The sequence below is a fragment of the Apostichopus japonicus genome, chromosome 9, assembly GCF_037975245.1.
Source record: "Apostichopus japonicus isolate 1M-3 chromosome 9, ASM3797524v1, whole genome shotgun sequence".
Lineage (NCBI taxonomy): Eukaryota > Metazoa > Echinodermata > Holothuroidea > Aspidochirotida > Stichopodidae > Apostichopus > Apostichopus japonicus.
Window position 1 is genome coordinate 19,747,319 of NC_092569.1, and position 21,333 is coordinate 19,768,651.

At 35.1% G+C, this 21,333-nt stretch overlaps 2 protein-coding genes across 3 annotated transcripts in view; one reads left to right on the forward strand and one right to left on the reverse strand.

Annotated features, from left to right (window-relative positions):
• LOC139973117 (cerebral cavernous malformations protein 2 homolog) overlaps positions 1-21,333 on the reverse strand; it is a 41,294-nt gene that overhangs the window by 4,383 nt on the left and 15,578 nt on the right. Inside the window, exons 2-8 of one of the 2 annotated variants that reach the window (XM_071979550.1) lie at positions 7,006-7,083; positions 4,552-4,743; positions 3,883-3,966; positions 3,089-3,178; positions 2,852-2,939; positions 2,082-2,149; positions 864-972 (exon numbers count right to left, since the gene is read on the reverse strand). In XM_071979550.1, the coding sequence (XP_071835651.1) occupies positions 864-972; positions 2,082-2,149; positions 2,852-2,939; positions 3,089-3,178; positions 3,883-3,966; positions 4,552-4,743; positions 7,006-7,056 (682 nt within the window). In that variant the 5' untranslated portion in view covers positions 7,057-7,083. Of the gene's footprint in view, positions 1-863; positions 973-2,081; positions 2,150-2,851; positions 2,940-3,088; positions 3,179-3,882; positions 3,967-4,551; positions 4,744-7,005; positions 7,164-21,333 lie in introns of those variants that run through there. The other variant, XM_071979549.1, reaches the window with a different exon arrangement.
• On the forward strand, positions 7,761-20,876 carry LOC139973119 (cerebral cavernous malformations protein 2 homolog). Its single transcript, XM_071979552.1, has 11 exons — positions 7,761-7,931; positions 8,585-8,778; positions 9,625-9,708; positions 10,157-10,246; positions 10,661-10,748; positions 11,416-11,483; positions 12,207-12,315; positions 13,917-13,968; positions 14,515-14,587; positions 15,162-15,300; positions 16,221-20,876. The coding sequence occupies exons 2-11, from the start codon at positions 8,653-8,655 to the stop codon at positions 16,400-16,402; spliced, it is 1,011 nt and encodes a 336-aa protein (XP_071835653.1). The 5' UTR covers positions 7,761-7,931; positions 8,585-8,652; the 3' UTR covers positions 16,403-20,876.

The window sequence follows — 21,333 nt, forward strand, 5'->3', positions numbered from 1 at the left end:
GTTTCATTTACATCAAATTTTGCCTACATACAGGTAAAATGGAGGGCATATGGTTTGCTAAATACAACAAACCAATGTTTTACAGCTGTTGCAAAATCATGGGATTAATAACTCATTATGTAGAGGGAATCAAATTATTGTGACCAGATACTTGGTCTTCATTACCAACTTTATTTTCCTTTACAAACCATTACTTGAGACAAATGTCATTGTGCAAAGTGAGGGCCATTAGAAAATGTCACTATTGTTTAACAATTTCATAGCTGATGACCGTTATAGCCCTCCCTTATGTGTGAAGAACCCATGGTCAGAGATAGACCAGAAGGGAACATATATCTAAGAACACTGGTGAAATTTGCCCTCAATTCTAATGTACCATTTCGAGATAACAACATTTGAAGTTGACACGTTCTGCAACAGAGTCAATGAATTTGCAGCAAACAGGTGTGAAAACCACAGAAGCACACTGACAAATTTTGTTCTACATTTCTCTTTAAAAATTAAATTACAATTTGCTACTACTTCAAACTTTGGGATGCATCACAATATGTATACACTACGGTCTTTGTGTTATGATTAACATCACATAACCTTTGGTATTAAATGTTGTAAACCTTATCCAATCCAAAGGTCACAACAATACTTTGAAAGACCAAAAAAAAATAAAATATAAAATAAAATAAAAGTGCAACTATGACATCACAACTGTTTGCTTCAAGTTCACTGAAAGTACAATGTGTGATAATTTCTGGACTATCCTGATACAACAATATCCCTCCAGGTGTTTAATGAAAAGAAATAGCAAATCATTTTATGCGGAAGAATAGTCTACACAATTAGGAGAAAAAATAACTTTGGCTTACCTGGATTATTGAGACTTCCCAATGATTCCTCAAAGAACTTGAGGGTGAGTTCCGTATAGACAATGTTGAATATTTGTTGTATGATACTGCAGATCTCCTCGGCCCTATCCTGCAAGAGACAGAAAAGAAGGACAAATTTCAAAATGGGGAAAATAAAGAACTGTCAACAGACTGCCAGTGTACTAGGTGAATGTATTAAAGGCCTGAAGGCTGCAGTGGTTTCATCTTCTGCAGCACTTTCATTTCATGCTGCTTCCCTTAATGTCTAACTTTATTCTATACACTGTTCAAATGAATCTGTCTGTCTGTCCGTCCATCTGTCTACACTACTTGTGTCAGGGTCTGTCTGTTTTTCAATTCAGTCTTTCTCTAAAGAAGACCCTACTAGGATCCAATCTTCAGGCCCTCTAACTTTCTTACAATAGTCATTTCAAATGGATGAAAATTATGTTCAAGTAAGACACTCATGTAGATTGTATGTACTGTAATCAACAATGTGGCAAATACCACCAATAATCTGTTACATTCATAGTGTATTGGCAGTGCATTAACATTATCAGTATCTTGTAGCGAATAATTTCATGGTCACCATTTTTCGTGAAGTGTACTTTATATCTATTTCTCACTAAACACTGAAAATAGTAATGCAGATCAGTGTATAAGATCTCTGTTCTTTTATACATTTACATTTGTGTAGCAATTTACACCTTTTGTATGGCATTTTCGTATACCATGTTAAATAAACTATTCCCTGCCTCAAATACTCAACTATTCATAACTATTCAGCTACACAAGGACTAAATTCCAGGGGATGCCTGTGCAATCAGTGCCATGTTCTCAAGTACACCATTCTCAGGAAGCAGTCAGTAACCAAGATATGGAGTGATTGATGGTAATAAATTGTACCCATTTTTTCTCTATGAGGCAAAAATTACAGACAGAAAGCAATATATACATTATTTTAATAAGCAAATGGTGGCATCTACAGTAGTACAGTAGGTACCAATGTAGTCTAATCAGTCAAAAAATTGTTGAGGTCAAATGTTGGATGCACTGCAGTTTGAACAAGACACAAACATCTGTGTGATCGTATTACCCACAATCATCAAGCAAGACCTGACCGTTCTGAAGGTTGGTCAGTGCAAGTATATTCGGTACATGTATGTTAGTCATTAATGTGAAGGGAACAAATCTTTACACAGAAGCCATCTTACTTACCTTTGATGCACAGACACATACTAGAAGCCTACAGTGTTCTGGTTCTTGAGTTTGACATTCACCATCAGCTGAAGAAAAGGCAGAATTAAAATGTGCTTGAAAACCATTTGCTTATTTTATATAACGGCTATCTTGCAAGATCACCAGCTATATACGGGATTCAGTGAGAATTTGCCATTGGAACGTTGAATATATATATATATATAGATATAGATATATACAAAACAGATGATTATTACAGAATACGAACTGATACTTTGGCATGTACATGATGAGTCACAATAAAACCTCTGACTCTTCAGATCTAATCTCCATGACAACAGCAATACTGCAATGTTAGGCTCAAAGTCTGAAGGTGTGTTCCATTATTAGCATCTTTATGTTAGGAAGACTTTTTTTTCAAATTTGGTAAAAGAAGCAATTCCTAGCTATTAAATGTAACTATACATGTATACTACCTGTCAAAACTGGAAGATACAATTTAAACCAATATAGTAGGTAAAGTCTACATCAGTGGAAATGCACAATTCATACAAAGGCTACAATTAGTTACTCATTTTTCTATCCAAAAAATTATCTGAAATAATTTATTAACCTTTAACAACTAAGTCGACAAGGATTATTTGAATCACATTGCAGGTTGATGGGATATAATACAGAATGAACTGGAACTGACAATTGCATTGCAAATGGAGCAATCCATAATTTTAACTCATATAAATTCACAATCCAAGATTATGAAAGTGAAGCATGATTAAGGAAATATTTACCTGTTTTAACAAAAACAAAATGTTTGCTGGAATCTTGAATATAACTCACTGCTGCGATGTTGTGTATAACCTCTCGAACAATGACGCTCTGTAAAGGCAAACAGGGAAAGCAACTTCTAAAACAAAATTCAGCAGTCTGTTATGTCTAATCATGAAATGGTCATCATGGTCAGAGTTGTATTAAAGCCAAAAAAAAAACAATTCATGAAAGAAATGGAGAAATAAAAATGAACCAACCTCAGTATCCCTCCTCAGTAGCTTTATCTCTCTCGCTGAAAAACTAAAGATAGCCTCTTGGTTTGCACTTGACCAATCAGTCACATATTGCTGCAAAGGGAAGACAATGTCAAAATAAAGTATACTTAAACTGCATGCTATTAGGATTATATTAATACAAGGTATTCCCACATTCTACACACCATTATAGTTCAATGTTCTACCGTACGTACGCATTGAATGTATGAAGTATCACATGATGATACTGAACACTATCTCTTGGCACGAAAACTTGCAAGTAGCTGACAATGGTTAACCATGCAAGTAAGTTTTTATGACAAAAAGGTCTTTTCAGTTCCAATTCTTGACATTTTTATGCAACTTATTCTCCAACCTTCTGGAGAATCTGCTATATTGAATTCATATGGACCTATTAAGTTTTTGCTTAAGAGGTTTCAAACATTTGCTGTGACAAACACTCGGACTAAGACTACCAATGTATTTAGCCTTCAAGTATAACTAATACCTATAACCAGGAATGGTACAGGAGATTTTTTATTTCAACTATTTACTTATTTTCAGAGTCATCTGAAGGGCAAAAGATAAAGCTACCTATAGGTTACATGATATGACTGCTGCCATTGATAAGAAATAAGAAATTCTACCTATGTATGATCTACCTAGTCTTTCTGTAGGAAAAAAGTTCATAGCCAGATTAACTCACTCATGAATCTCAACTTAGAATACTATAGAGCAAAACATAGAAAATCACAAAATATGAGCAAACAAATACAGACAAAATTAAGACATCTTACCCTTGAGTCATCCAGCACTCTCAAAATATCATTCCTCCTTGTTGGATCAATGGAAAATGGAACATTAGGGATGGAAGCGATGTACTGAAATAAAGGCAAGACAAGAATGTACATGAAAACCCAAAAATGGGGGGGGGGGGGGGGAGGGTGTACTTTCACACAGTTTACTACTACACATGACAATTTGAAAATAGCATCTAGACATTATGTAAGTTTTATATGTACTCCTTAGGCAAACTTACAGTAGAGCATAAGAAACTGAATCCTTTATAATATGCATGTATAAATATGGGACAGCATATAAAAACAGGGAGTCAACACTTAAGCAATCCCAGACAGGATTTCAGCTTATTAATGTACCATAATTTGATATTTCAGGGCATGTATATGTACAGTATATAAGAAAGTATAAAACCACCTGGGCATCCAAACAATCCAGACAGGATTTCAGCATACTGCTTATAAATACCATAATTTGATACTTCAGGGCAAGTATCTACAGTATGAAAAAGTATAAAACCACAGCAGGCCATCCATGCAAAACTTAAAACAAAATTTCCAGACAGAACTTTACTATAATTTCTGCCCCCCCCCTCCCCTCCAAAAAAGAAAAAAGTACAGACATATTACAGTAGTTTCACTAATGTGCGTAAGTAAACAATGCAATACCTTGACCTCTTTTTCGATGTAATCATCTACCAAGTTCCAACCAGCAGGAACTTTAAAGTCTGGAGGGTTCAGATCAATGGTATGGAGTGATCGACGTGTTCTCCTTGGGACTGTTTGTGACATGGGATTGTAATCTCTTGATGATGAACCACGCTTGTCTTTGTTTGTTTTGTCAAAGATTTTGAAGGAAGTCTGATGGGTTAGAAAGAAAAAATTGAAAACTGTGAGTAACTTAGAGAGACAAAGCTACATTCATCCATTATGCACAAAAAAAATTATAAACAGATATATGCATGTATGTATCATGACAAGCATAAAATCATATCTTTTAGTTTTGACTGACATAGGTTCCCTACAAATTTACAATTTATAACATCATGATAGAACTAACCCTTTTGGAAAGAATGAGTAAACTATGATGATTGTTTATTTCAACAGTTCAAACGGACGGGCTCTGTTTGGTAAATTAGAATGAGCTCCATTGGTATATAACAATGGACACCACATAAATGATTGTTACATGGCAGAGAATCGAGAATGGCTTTTTGATAAATACAGTACTGTATAAGTGTATATACTGTACCATTAGTGACACATGTCATATGACATACTGTACACTCATGTCAGTCAATTACCAATAAATTTTATTGTAAGCATAGATTTCTCTCAACTTGTGCCATAACATGTGACATACTGTACCAGTACTTTAAAATTGGAGCATGATTTGTACGGACATGTACAATGGCAGGAGTATACATGTCTAGTATATACTATATATACTGTATGGCTATAAAGTACAGTACATTTCATACAGTATTGACTATTGAGGATAGCAAATGTGCTATATATTCCTATAGGTACTTAAAGTGCATTGTAAATACAGTATATGTTTGTTTACAAACATGCCTATGTAGAGACCTGTTCACTTGTTTGTAAACAAAACTGCTAATTCTTACCCAACAGGATAATTTCTTTGTGGAAAAGAAGTACCTGTATATACCTCAACTAACAGTATGCACTTGTTTGTGTGCTTTTATAATGTTATGCATTTAAAATAACTTCCTGGACAACATATTTCCTTCACTGAGAAACTAATCACTTCCAATGGAAATTGATCACATTATTTTACTATTGTTTAGTATATATGCTATAGTGCTGGTATGTGTATGTAAAGATAGTTCAAACACAAAATTTGCAAACAATTTCATGACATAATATGATCGAAGTTCATTAAAGGCTGAGAATGTGTTTGTGGTAACACTTACTGTAACCTGTTCAAGAATAAGGCTAAATTTTCAATACATCTATCAATATATCTTTTCTATGTCAGCCTATGTTTTGACTCAAAGAGGTTCACACCACAACACCTTCAGATCTCAATAACAGCAAAATCATACATTACATAACAGTATATGTGGAAAAACAAAAACATTCCATTACGACTCACCTGGTGTGAGACATGAAATGGTTTGACAATATCCCTCAAATGTTTACTTACAATTTTAGCCTTCATGAATTGGATGCACTCACTATGAGTTGAGGGGAAGTGCCAGTATATTGTTGCCATGCTAACATGATTTTGCAGATACAATTGCAGATTATACTGTAGGAATTATGTGAATTGGTGTGAAAATATTAGACCTTACAGTATATTGGGACATATTATTATTAGAGCTTAGATTATCATGCTTTCATTTCAACAAAACAACAAAGAATGGGATACCTTTGTTTTGATTTATTTATTTCCTCAATCTCTACCAACAGACCAAGATTTTGGCAGGAAAAGAACATCAACGTGATTGTGTGATAATTTGCTACACATGTCAAAAGAACTGAAGAAAATTTAGAACGTTGAGATTGAATGCAAAACTGGAAATTTAAGATTAACAAATTTACTGTTTTATTTTAAATTTAAGTTGTCTGTAACAGACTGGTTTCTAAATGAAGGTAGGCTATTAATGCATAACATATTGTTTTGACTACATCACATCGGTAGCAACCCAGGTATGCTGATCTACACTTACGTACATTATCAAGTGAGCCCTAAAAATGAATCATGGCCTGTATTGCCTGACCATTTTATACGTAGACCGGTTGTGCGAAACATTTGCAATTATTGGGTGTGGTCGCTTTGTTGTGTAATTCAGTGCTATGCTAATTCTTTATACAGAAGTAAATAAAACATTAAATAACGTTGAACAACTTTAGGTGCCTCGTTTCCAAAGTCCCTCATGAAAAAGTCCGAAAATATAGCAAAATCAAACGGCCCTAAACCATTGTGTGCTAGACTGTAGGGCTAACTTTAGCAATGGCATGTGCACTGTACACAACATAATATGGGCCTAGGTCTAACGAAAGTCGATAGGCCTCGATAACATGTTAAATTGCACTATAATGACGAGCACTGTAATCGCAAAAGAAAATATAGGTTTTATTAGCAAGAAGGCACGATACCTTCTTTCCAGAGTTTGAAGAATCTCGCCTCAGTAAATCATCCGAACCCATGGTTCTGGCTATAGTTTAGTAGTTGTACAGTAACTTGTAACTTGTAGGACTCGGAGTCGGAGAACTTTATGAAGTAATCTTGTACTGGAACGCCAAAAGGGACAACTCTTCAGTAAAAAAAATATGTGAATCAAAGTCTTTATGTGAATATACAAACTTACTGCCACATAATGACATCGAACTGTAAAAGTATTTATGTGGCGCTATTAGCAAGAACATTGTAATAATCATGCGATCATTGCACTGCCACATAATAACCGCCGAAACAGATTACATTCCCAAGTTATTTATATATCTCACAGCTCATACTGTCACATAATGACATCTTTTCCCTTAAAAAAAAAAAAAAATCAAATAACATTTATCCCCAATTGAGACAGCCTGCACGTCTGGACTTCTCCCTCATCGTGAAAATAAATACCTGATTTTCATTATTATGGAGTGAAAAATTAAAGTTTGAATACCAGGCCTTAATTATATAAGATATTATAGAACTTTGCCATTCGGTACAAGTTACTGTGGCTTTCAGAACAATCATCTTATGAATCGGCTGTTTGGCTAAGATCTTATGTAAAACAACTTCCCTTTCAAATGGACTCGTGATGCACATTTGACATGATATCTTCATGATAGTAGTCTCGATGTGAGGGAAATGGGATTGAGTCGTTTGGTTTTGGTGACTCGGCTCTATCATTGGCGACTTTTCTTAAATGTACATTTTCGCGTTCCAAACAGTGGTGATAAGTTGTGAATATTATTGGATCGGAGTCAGGGAAGCAGTTCCTTTGGGTAGACGTCGCGAAACTGTCGATCAGCGACGGAGAAATGGCTTCGAATGACCTTTTTCGGTGGTTCCTTTAAATGCTAGAAAGAAGGTAGGTCCTGTTTTTAATATTTCGATCGGGAAAAGGCGGTTGTGACATCTTTATTCAGTCTAACTGTCGTAAGCCTAACTTAAGCCTAACTTATGACAGCCTAACTGTCGTAATCTCATGTTAGATTAGCGTTTTGCCATTATCGCTAAATGATGTTTACCCTTGAAAGTTGAACATGAATAAAACAATTGAAATTAATAAAGAAACGTGATTTCATTTCATATTGTACACTGATATTGATACTAAGATTGAGAAAGTTGGGTCAGGCCTAACTTAAGGTGCTAACCGTTTGTTGACATTATCATTACTGTAGCTAATGTTACGAAGCTAGCCCATGCCAATGTTTACAATGTTCTTAAACGTGGAAGTGAACTTTTGTAGTAATGGTCAGACGTTGTTCGTTACAGATGTTATTCAGGATTGAGGCCGAGCAAATGATAAAGAAATACATTGGGATATGTATATAAGCGACCACACCCATAGACACACTTAGATTCCAATATGCCTAGTACTAGTACACACTAGTAACACTTTAGGCTTGATGAGTCATATATTGTTACGAAGCCATCGACAATATTCACAGCATCATATATATTCACAGGATTTCATTTTTCTCATGAAAACCCATCATTGTCATTCCTTTCCCCATCTAGACATCATTTAAAGATTTGCCAAAAGCAACACAGATATTTACCTGTCGGTTCCATGTCAAGAGAAAAAAATGGCGTCTAAAACAGTTCCAAGAAGAATGTATCGACCACTCCACACGGTCGAACTCACTCCTCCGGACTATAAGGTTCCTTCAGGTTGGAACCTGGTGGATAGTTATATTGAAAAAGAGGTCAAGGTACATACAAATTTAAATATGCAAAATAAAGGTATCTTTATATTAAAGTTTCCCTCAATTCTCTTGAATATATTACAATCATAATGAAATTTATGTAAATATTGCTACTGTACAGTGTCTATGTATCAAAAAAGTACTGCAATGGTCAGGACTGATTTCAGGTGTTGTTCAATGATGGTTGAGGAGATAGATGTTTTTGTGATCATAACGTCACAAAACTAGCTTCAAGATTATGGACATGAGAATGATACACTAAGTTGATTTAAACATGCAGATTACTCTCGTGTAATTTCGTTTGATACTGAGTAGTAATATATTGAAACCATTTTAAGATAATATTTTTTCAAGCAGCTTTTGAGTTTGGTGGTTAAGTTTACAATATCTACAATAAGGTTATATGGCCCTTGATCAAACTAAGACACCTTTCTTTCTCCATCATCAGGTGATTGTTAATCAAGAAGTGATCTAGAAATTTGATGCAAAGATGCTTTCTCATATTGGAATGAGTCACACATGAAAGAAAGATGGGTTTTGTTCAATATTACAGAACTTTACCTTTAAAAACTTTGTCTCATCAAGCTATGAATCAACTACAAATATTTCAGCATCAATCAATAAACATCAAGAAATTGATTGAAAGTCAACTCACGTACCTGCTTGATTAATATCAATCCACTTTTTTCCAAGATGGTTTGCTGATCATATCTAAAACTGTTCTCCTCTAAATGCAAGAAATAATGAGAAGGAAAACACCATTAAACAAGCTTTGGTCTATTTTCACAAGGGGTGAATATTGCTTTTAAACTCTTATCTACTGTGATTTTCTTTTTCATACTTTATTTTTAGTTCCTTGCTTCCATCCCTAACGTCCCATTTTCCATTGACCCTACAAGGAGGACTGATGTTTTGAGAGTCCTGGACAATGCAAGGGTAAAACACTTTACGTAATTTTATACTTCTTGACTCAGATTTGTTAATTTTCTAATTAAAAAATGTACAGAGAACTTTGCTATAATAAGTAGGGCCTGCAAATAGTTTGCCACTCAATCATTTTGTTTGAAAAAGTTAAAATAGGGATCGGTCTGGTGTCAAATAGAATAAACATGCATACATATAACGTAGTTGTGAAAGGAAGTATTTTAGGGAACCTCTGTGCTTAAATCAAATTAAAACACTCCCATGCGGTAAAGGAAGAAAGAAAATAAGTACTGTAAGAAGGCTGAAAAAAGAACAAGCAAAAAGATTGTTAATAGTAATGTGTGTACTTGTGTATACTGTAAACATACTTAACAGTTTTAACAAAGAAACACAATATGTTGATATGGATTTGTAGTGATCATATTTAGTAACTTGACTTTCTCATTATATGGTCTTTCAGCGATACGTGACTGATTGGTCAAGTGCAAACCAAGATGCTATCTTCAGTTTTTCAGCAAGAGAGATAAAACTACTGAGGAGGGATACGGAGGTTGGTGGTCGTGGTTCCATTATTCTTTTGGATTGATATGTACAGCCATAGTGTGGGTGATTTGTATTGTAGAAGATCCTCCTAAGTATAGGCCTACTGTAAAGCTGCCTGTTATAAAATTCCATTAATTATCCATCAAAATATGTTGATATTAGACTCTTTGTTGAAAAGATATACAGTAGCTAACCTGGGTTAAGTTTCACCTTTGCTAGTAAATTACATCTCTATACATCATTTCTGGCTCACCCATATTTAGACAATTTTCTTCAAATGTGACATGTCCTGAATTTTCTGAACTCTGTGACTGGAGGTGTGATATGTTATGAGACTAAGTGTTTAATATGCAATTACTATGCATTAATGTGGAAATTTTCTAACTTGTGAACTTGTCTTTTCTTCTCTCTAAATTCATAGAGTGTGATTGTCAGAGAGGTTATACACAACATTGCAGCAGTGAGTTACATTCACGACTCTAACAAACATTTCGTTTTTGTTAAAACAGGTGAATATTTTGTTCCTCTCGGTCTTTGTATTTTAATTTCAAAGAGATTGTACTGGATGTATATCCATTCTTCACTTTGCATAATCCTGAAATTGTCAGTTCTTTATTAAAAATCCATTTTGGTCATATTGTACTGTACGGTAGGTCAAACATCAGTGAAACTATGCTCACAGCCACCTACTGTATGTAAGTAACACATATCATGTTTGGACTCAATGATGATGGGGAATAAGTTAGCAAATAATAATTTCATTGGCCTTGAGCAATAATACCATTAAGAATTATGTCATGTATGTATGTGCTTTGTTTCTGGAAGCGGTACTGTGAAATACACATATTTGAAGATATGTGTAAAACTTTTAGCCAACCCCAGGATTTAAACCCCGACCTCTCACTCTATACTGAATGTAGACATCCAAACCTACACAGGATGTTGCATCCCTTAGTTTAAAACCAGAAGAGAAAGTTTTGTAACTATAGTAGGCCTACCCAACTATTAGAACACAGTTAGTCCACTTTTATTAGGTTTGTCTTACTCAATTATGATGCAACCTAAGAATTTTTTGTGAATCTGAAATATATTTATATAATTCTTATTGTATTGTAAGGTGATGAAATAGCATATCCATTTTCAAGCATATTTTTGCCTGTGCTTATCATTCTTCAGCTGATGGCGGAAGTCAAATGCAAGAACCAGAACACTGTAAGCTGCTGGTATGTGTCTGCCAATCAAAGGTGAGATGGTTGTCTTGCACTCATCAACATTGCTTGTCAGTCATGTTATAAATATGTACAAATATAATGTATTTTCCTTCACTCCTCTCCCTAATCTATTGAGATTAGTAACATGAAGTACTGTAGATGCACAGACCCACTTTCCATGTCATTGACCCAGAATGTCATAGTTTGTCTCTTTTAAGTTTTTAGATTTTGTACATTAGGAAGATCAGAAAGTGTCTGAAACGATTTGTCGGTAGTATTTAGTTAAACTCGCTTCAATCTTTCCTCAATATCCGTCTCCATTCAAGCCATTCGCGTCCTAAGCTGAGGTGGATAAAACCGGTATCGTTTAGCGCCCTCAAGAACCCATTTCTAGGTTACATTCCGCCTCCCCAGAATGGTATAATTGGTGGATATAATTACTCAACAGACTATGCATTTAACTCAGGGTGGTGGGGTCTAGACCTATAGTAGCTGAAGAGGTTATCAACATAAAACCCCGCTGAATGAACACAGATGGAACTCACAGGCCGCCAATATACTCTACATACCACAGCTTGATTGTGGTACATGTGTCCTACTGACAGTTATGAATAGATATACCTTGTGTTAATACTGCATTTGTAATAACAGTTTGTAATTACAGTCCCAGCTTTGTCTTTCTGACGTCTTCCCTGACAATCCACCCCGTGTTGATTCTACATCACCATTTTCTTGCATTTATCTATTCTCTTTCAGGATAAGGCTGAGGAGGTCTGCAGTATCATACAACAGATATTCAACGTTGTTTATACAGATCTGATTCTCAAGTACTTTGAGGAATCTGTGGGGAAAGTCATGACTCAAGGTAAGTAATATTTTTTGGTAAATTTTTCAAATTTTTTGTTAAATGTCCTGTAGGCACTTTGGAATACATAAATAGTTTGCTGCATTATTTATTAGTAGTGTTCTGTTATTTCTGGTTCGGGAAATGGGATTTGTTTCTATTCTGTCAGTGGTTTCAAAACATACCTTGTTCACCGTAGCTGGACTGGGAACATTAAAGGTGGTCTTGGGAGCATGATTGTATGCAACAATTACATGCCTGGTTAGTATTTCTATGAAGATTCATAGAAAAGAGAAGGCTTGATATAAGCCGGTGTTCCATCCCATTAATCACATGGATATGGTGTCAAATGAGCTTCAGTTTGCCTCCTAACCTCTGGGAAAATACTAAACTAAACTAAAACGGACTGAATATAAGATAACTTGGGTCACTAAGAATCCAGCACATGTTCCTATCTAAATTCATATCTAAACTACAGTACTCAGAGACTAATGTTCCTGCCTTCTGTTGTGTGTTTCTCTTTCACCATGCATATGTAGCTCATTTATTTTACAACAAACATTGTTTCAATCATTGTTAGCTCAGCATGTATTTGGTTCTGCGTTGCGTACATTTTGCTTGATGTGTATACAAATGAAAAGATAGGTTCCAGTCAATTTTCAGATTGTGCAATGTCTGACATACTAACAAAGAAGACTTTTAAACAATGTTTTACTTGTCCAAAAAGTCCCACTCCTATAAGTACTTTAGAAAAGAGGTGAGTTTGGAAGTTTTATGAGACTTTTACGGTAAAGGTTGGTCCAAAGTGAGAGCTCAAAACGGTGGCTTTGGTGAGCACAACTCGTTTAAGTGGGGGGTTATTAATAAAAATGAGAGCAACCAGTGTAGCTCAGAATACAAATATTACAAAATACAAATGGGGCCATGAGTTGATGAGATGAGATGGCAAACTACAGGCAGGTTCCATGACCCACAACTTTAACCTTCATCATCTTATTGACCCTCCAGTGGGGTCTGTTGGGGCCTGGGAATGGTGCCTATAGGGAGGAGGTATCACCCTCACAATTGAGTAATTTGAATCTGATGAAAGGTGTTTAGTTGAGGAAAAAATGGTGCTAAATTTTGCAGGTTTTGAAGGAATTTATGCTCAAGATTTTCCCACTGTTTTTCAACAAATGTCAGCATTGTTTTTTTTTCTTCCAATATTTTGACAACCCTGCAAAATTTTGGCAAACTAAATCCCATTTTGCATATCAGAGATATAAAGGGTTATAAAGTTGTTTGTGGACATTGACTGACACCATTCTGAATGCATTCTGACTGCTCACTGTATGAGTGACACACTTATAAAGAAAAGTCACCCAGGAAAGAACCTGGGCGCGAAACACCAAACAAGTAAGAACTGACTGATCGGCTCTCAAGCCCAGTCCAGTTGCATCAAAACTGACTGTGTGATCATCGTCAGGTGTGTATAATTGATTTCCCCTAGAAGGAGAACAGATACGTCACATCATAGCCGAGAAACAAATATGTAACACTTGATACAAAGTATGTCATGTAACAAGGTTGGAATACTTCACAATTCATATTTTCTCCTTTTGTTTATGATCTTCATTTTTCAGACAGTTCTGGTGCATCTTATTACAGAGTCCCCTCAGAACCACCATCAGTAAGGTAAGTGTTTTGCTTGTAATGTTGTTACAGTGGTAAACCAAACCCTATTTCCCAACAAGACAGACATCAATTCCATAGTGGAAAGCATAGAACTCTAAATGTTTCATTATCAGACAGGCATGTGCCCAGGATTTCCGGAGTGCCGGGTATACTGACCGCCGTCTTAGGGAAGGGGTCTAAGGGGAGGGGTGACATTTTTCGATTTTTGAAGTTGTATACAGAGCTAGTGTAGTGTGATACTGCATGCCGCAGATTAAAGCCACGCCTACTCCATATCTCCGCACCTGTGTTTACGTGAATTTGACAAATGGGGGGAAACAAGGATACATGTCGCCCAATTTATGTTGAATATAATGTTACGAATGTCGGAATTTTAGATGATAATAGTGCTGGGCGGGATTCACGATTTTTAAGACAGTGTTGGGCGGGAATTTTTAGTGCTGTGCGAGGCCGCCCAGTGCCGCCCAGCGTGGGCACATCCCTGATCAGAGTTAGTTGGATTAACGAACTTGTAATCTTAAAGTTGTTCTCTTTTTTTGTCCCCAGAACCATAGGTGCATCTAGTAGCAGAGAAGATGGACACTTTGTCAACTATCTGCTCAAGGAGTACATCGAAATGGTCAGTTCTAATTACACATCTGAGTGAATTGTCTCTGATTACAGGGATGGCTAGAACAAACATGTAGAAGGGTGCCAGATCTTTTATTAAGGCAGCAGTTAAAAGGGAAAAAGTTACAGTAGCTGCAAAATTGCTGCTTATTATTATATTCTTAATATTCATATACAGGGATGTGCTCACACTGGGCGGCACCGGGCGGCTGCGCCCTGCAGTTCTGAATGTCGCCCAGCACAAACAGTATTTTAAACATTTCCGCCCGGCACTTTTTTGATGATAATTGAACAAATTTTACCATAACCAAAATCTGGGAGAATACATTGCACAGAATAGGAAAAAATAGCACCACCTAAGCATACTTCATGTGCAAAATTTGTCCAGTGGGGAGGGGGTGCCCCACCCATGAGATCCCTCTCCCAGGGTGTGGATCACACTACCGTACAATCTGCCCGGCACTCAAATATTCCTGAGCACATCCCTGCATATATAATGTTATAAGTATTATTCATTATTCATATTGGAGGTCAACCTGAGATTGGCTAAGAAATTTATTTTCCCTCTTTTTTTACTACCGTAGATTAAACAGAAACTCACGGAGCAGGAAGTGCGGGAATTTGGAAATATTCTCCGTACCTATAAAACAAGCAACGACATCAAAGCATTCTGCAACGGTATATACAGGTTGTATGGAGAAGAAAGAAAAGCACTTGTTTCTGGTAAGTATGAATTAATGCTTTTGCCCATTTCGAAATAGACTTTTAAGGAATGGAATTGTACGTTTTTTATCCTTGCTCATAAAAATGATTATGAGTGGATACAAAAAGGTTCAGAATTTTAGCATAGAGTTTTTTCCATTGGACTCTCATGTCAAATGGCAGCAGAATTTATCTATATTTGGGGATAATTATGAAGTCACTACAAGGTCCAAGCTTCGTAAAATAAAGGTCGTAGTCCAGAAGTGGCTCGCGAGGCTTTGGGTCTAGAGCCAGGTAGCAGTGGAAAAATGAAATAAATACGTTCTTTCCGATGGAATCTGACATTAAACTTCTTCCCTATCATGCAGTCAGCACATTGTTTCCCAAGTTTGGATATACAGTATGTGTTTGTTGTTTTATTTAACTCTCTGTCAATGTGCCATTAAATCAGTATTGGCCAGTGAAATCCTCAATCACTGTTCATGTAGTAGTATATGTTGGGTGAATTTTATGCCTTTCAAATTTCTGGAATACTGCTAGGGCTAGGAAAATGACAACTTGGATCACCAAGGATAGACTATGGATGACTTAATGATTTCATTCATTCTAGTCATTCCTGAGTTTTAACCTCAACTCTGACAGTGAAAATAACTAACCTTACTTGTGTCGATGTTGCTGAAATGTAGCTGGTTGTTGGACCCATTACCCTAATTAATGGGACTACTTTTGGTCACGGTAGGTTAAAGCATAACAAATCTCCCCCAGCAGAAATTGATACAGCTCAAAGTCAGCAAACATTTTGTATGTACATTCCATTGCTCAGAGACTAGATATAAACATAATCAGACTTATTTCATATAAAATTGAGATTTATAAATCTGAATTTAGCAGCTGTAATAGCAACCAGTAATTTTTTCTGTGTGTGTGCATTTTAATTGTAGGAATGAGGCCGTACATTCCAGAGAGGGACATTGATTACTTTGACAAATTTTTGCAACGCAAACGATTACCACGATTTATGCCAGCTTCCAGAAGGACTCCAAGCGACACTTCTTCGTTGACGATAGGCCCTGCTGATGTAGGACCCTACAGCCACTCTGAAATAGGTGGTAGTAATGACTAACATGGGTTGGTATGTGGATGCCTTTGGTTATAATCGATATTTCAAGTATGATCAGATCCTCAATATATCTGATTTAACATTACAGATAAAGATAGCATGAAATCCTATTAAGACAAATTAAGGTGTTTGGGTATGTAGATGTTATTGGTTGTAGATGTTATTGTTTGAGTATGTAGATGTTATTGATTATAATCAATATTTCAAATCAGATCATCAATATCTCTCAATTCAACATTACAGATCAAGATAGAATGAAATCCTATTAAGACAAATTAAGGTGTTTGGGTATGTAGATGTTATTGATTATCATCAATATTTCAAATCAGATCATCAATATCTCTGATCCAACAATACAGATCAAGATAGAATGAAATCCTATCTAGACAAATTAAGGTGTTTGGGTATGTAGATGTTATTGATTATAATCAATATTTCAAATCAGATCATCAATATCTCTGATTCAACAATACAGATCAAGATAGAATGAAATCCTATTAAGACAAATTTAGATGCATGTGTTCGTGAATGTTATTGATAGTAATCAATATTTCACTCATAGTCATATTTTTCAATATCTCAATTCCACGGTACATGTTGAATATAGAAAGAAATCCTACCTTGAAGTTGAGTAGGTATCTGGATATTAAGGTCATGTTATTGATTATAATCAATATTTTCATAATTTCATCTGAATTTTATTTTGAACTAGATACAATTGGGTATAGGATGATTTTTTAATTTTTACAGATATAACTAATGTTTGGGAGTCGATTAGTGTTTATCAATTATTGTAGAAGTTTAGTCTTGATAAGTTATAGTCCATGAAAATAGAAAATGTTTGGGCAGGTCATGTTTCTATTAAAGCAATTCCAGTTTCCCAGAGGTTCGGCTACAAAATAACTGTCAGAATTGATTGTTTAGGCTGAATTGATAATGACATCAGCTCCTCAGTGCAGGCCTACATGTTAATGTTAATCCATTGTTTCATTAATTTGAATAACTGGACCAATATGTGTTCTTTAAACTTTACATGGCGGACAAAGCACCTTTGAATGACATTTGTCTTCGACACATTTGAAAGGGTATTTACAAACATTTTATCTGTGGCCATGAACACGTTGTTTTGCTATTGAGTTTTGTGTTTCATCCTAGGAACTAACCTGAACATGTTCTGTGAGTTAGACAAGGTGCTTCAGCCACTGTTATGATTCAGCCACTGTGATTGATGGGCATCAGATGATTAAAGGGTGATTTATCAAAACTGATAAAGTGATAAGGAAATACAACTTGGACTGATAATAACAGGGTATTTTTAACCGTCCCCCATATATCAAAGTTAATGGTCTGTCTAAAGTCTTCCTGTCAATCATGTATCTCCCACTTTATGATTAGTTCTCTGTTCATATCTAGGGAGTGTTAGCTCAGTGGTTAACGCCGGTGCCTTTCAATCATAAGGTCCCCAGTTCGATACACTCCAAGATTAATGTATGTCTTCCAGTTACAGAGTTGTTGACAATTCATAAATCATGGACATTAAAAATATGAATCTAAGAGACTGACTTCGGTCAGCTTGCGGCTTTGATAAGCCAATGGTGGCTTCTTCGCAAGTTCATGCTTGCAGGAGGATCTAAAATACATACATACCTTCAAAATAGCATGAAGTCAATGAATTGATTCGGTCATACAGAGAGCCTCTGTATTTTATATTCAGCATCTTTGACACCCTTCTAGATTACAGAAAATAGTAATAAATTGTAAGGAATAAATAAATAAAGACAAAAAGAAACTAAGCACAAGTGGTGGCTCTTCTATGACATCACAGTTAGACTTGTTCAAGTCTTTTACGTTATCGGTGAAGAAACATTAAATCTGTAGTATCTCTCAAATGGAGTCAGATTGTTCTTAGCTATTTGGGGACGTTGTTAACCGGTCATCTCTATCACAGCCACCAATAATGAAAGTTGGGTTTCTATCTCCTTGAAGGTTAGTTTATGCAGATGAATAAGTCATGTGGGTATATGTATATTATTAATATTAATTAATCAATAATTTTTATTTTTTATTATTATTATCTGAAATCATGAGCTGTGGTTTTCATCCACTCTTGACGCATCATTTGAAATAACATTTGGACAAAAATATTATATTTCAAGTAGAAAATTAGAAGACAGAGCCGAAATTATTATCTTTCAAGTAGAAATTAGAGGACAGAGTATAATGTGATCTTTCAATGTACAGTCATAACTTTTTAAAAAATTTTTGGCATTTGTTAGTTTTTGTTAAATTTTGCCTTACAGCAGCTTATAAAGCTAGAGCAATGGTTATAGTGAAATGAGAATAAAACTGCCAATTTGCGGATAGTTCAGTTTAACTGTATCTGTAAAATCGAGATACACTGTATAATATTTTACAATTTTTTTATTTTTTATTTAAATAGTATATTTATCATTTACCTTAAGAATATTTCCTTCATCCTTATTCAGTTCTTTCGTCTGTAGTTACTCCAGTCAGTTAGAAAAGTCGGTTAGGGGCCAATATAGTTTTCCATTTAGAACTGCCAAATACATGAGATCAAAAATGAAAAGGAGAAAATGTTGGGGGGGAAAAAAACGGTTTACTGGAATTTATGAAACAACTATTTTAGTATAAAGACTTTCTATGGTGGGTAAAGTTGTTTGCTTAGCAAGATTGCTGGAAATGTATCTCCATCATTGAGTCATCACTACATCTACATAGCATCTTATTTTGCCTCTCTTATACTGTAGCAAAGAGAGGCAAATTCTCAGATTTTGTGATGTGTTGTAACTTAGGCATCTGGCAATGTCAGAATGAATTAATGTCATTTTAATAGCATTTAAGTAAAGATTTTGAAGAGAATTTGACCTGATGACATCTCAAACCACTTAATTGATCCAACTTCCAGCCAGAGTATTTGAAGGCTTAGCCAATCAAAATTGGTTATTTTCATTCACCCATATTTTAAGTTATGAAGAAGACTTGTATGAGGAAGGGGTTTTTCAACTAACAGTTTGGAATATATGTTTTATTTCTCATCAACATAAGTTTTATGCTGTTGCCACAGGAAAAATCACTTAAACTATCCTATGTTGGGGTTCAGGAATTCAATTTAAACTATCCTAATTTGGGGTTCCAGAATATTCCATAAACTATCATAATTTGGGGTTCAGGAATTAAATTTAAACTATCCTAATTTTGTATTTACACAGTTGAGCAGAAACTGAGCAACATTTGTGAGTTAATATCATCCGAATAGCAAAAAGGTGTAAAACATCGTAGTTTGCAACTTCTTCAGAGAATATCTTTAGAACTCTATTTTACCGCCAATTCAGACCATTGTAAGACTGTTTCCAATTTGATTAGTCGGTAGCTTATGTTAAATCATGTCTAAAGAACACTGACAACCCTTTGAAATCCATGATAGACATTTCAAAACCTTAGTGGGTCAAATGATGCTAATTTTATTAACATGCTCTTTACACTTGCATAGTCAACTCATTTCTTGAATATTTGCTTTTCATTTTCCCCTTGGATGGAATTCCAGCAATCTGTTTCTATTTTTACTACTTAAAAGGTCTTTTCCGCTATATATCAAAAACATGAGATGAGGAACTCTTTAGAGCTAAAAATAATTTCAGGGTACCCATCTTGGTAATTCTTCAGGTTTTAGGCTGTAGCAACTCCATAGCTGTTGTAGGGCACTGAAAGGAACAAAAAAGAAAAAAAATGGAAATATTATATTTGCTTGCATTTCATATTTGTAACAATAACAAGGTAACAAAGTGCTCTTACAAATTATATGTGGTGCTTAAGTTTTTTTTTCTTTTGGTGGTGTCATGAGATTTCATTTTGTATATTATTTATCGTAATGACATGCTCATTTCGGTGAGCAATAAACTTCTATTTTTCTACAAGTCTAAGAACAGCAAAAGTGAGACATGACCTCATAGTTGACAAAGCAGAAATACTATTTTTTTTCTTTTTTACAATATGTATTGAAAACTTTGACTTCATCCCTAGCCATTGTGGAAGAAGGTCCCAGGGAAACCAAACATTACATACTTTTAGTGTTTTATCTCGATAGTAAGGCAAACTTTGTCAGCAAACAGGACTAGCATTGCCTGATACAGGTGGCAAAGCATACAGTGGAAAACGACCTTCCTCACTGGTTATAATGAACCTTTACAATTAGTACTCATACTGTGGTTGGTTGGTTTTAGGTTGTTTGCATATAAATTGAGAATTAGAATCTAGAATTATTACACAGAAGTTTTATTGTTTGTTCTTTTAATTAATTTTGTATTTTTATTTACATGCAGCCATATATATAAGATAAAAGATGTTATTTTTCATACATTTGTTTTTACTTCCATGTTTGCCAAACTGTTTTGTAAGTCTACTTCTGTCTTTTTTGAATGACCTTTAATACAACTGAGAAAGCAGAAATGAAAGTAAAGCCTTGTCTTTATTATTTCCATAATTACTCATCTTTGAATATTTGTTTAATTTTAATGCCTGCTATTATCTCTGTCTTTTTTTGAAGTAATTAACGTTACTGAAACGGGATATTATTGGTAATGTTTATTGAAGTAATGCTATTTATCATCTCCGTCTGTTCATTGAAGTAATTAACGTTACTGAAACGGATTATTATTGGTTGACAATCAGATGTTAACATTGCTTAGCTGTACACTGTAAGACTCCACCTCATTGACACATAATCCAACCAAGTTACTCTCCACTTAACATATTTATCTTAATTCATTTATAGCTACAATTCTTGTATGTAGTAAAAACCTGACTCAAAATCCCACTGTCAATGCGGTTACATCTCTATGTTCCGACATCTCTATGTTCCGACAATTTTTTGGAACTCTTAATTTTTTTTACCCAAATTTTTTTGGACTCAATTT

What these genes read in the sequence shown, in the direction of transcription:
- LOC139973119 (XM_071979552.1), top strand. Translation starts at nt 8,653, where the DNA reads ATGGCGTCTAAAACAGTTCCAAGAAGAATGTATCGACCACTCCACACG. An exon ending in ATATTGAAAAAGAGGTCAAG is followed by an intron (nt 8,779 to 9,624) that starts GTACATACAAAT and finishes CTTTATTTTTAG; the next exon opens with TTCCTTGCTTCCATCCCTAA. An exon ending in TCAGAACCACCATCAGTAAG is followed by an intron (nt 13,969 to 14,514) that starts GTAAGTGTTTTG and finishes TTTTGTCCCCAG; the next exon opens with AACCATAGGTGCATCTAGTA.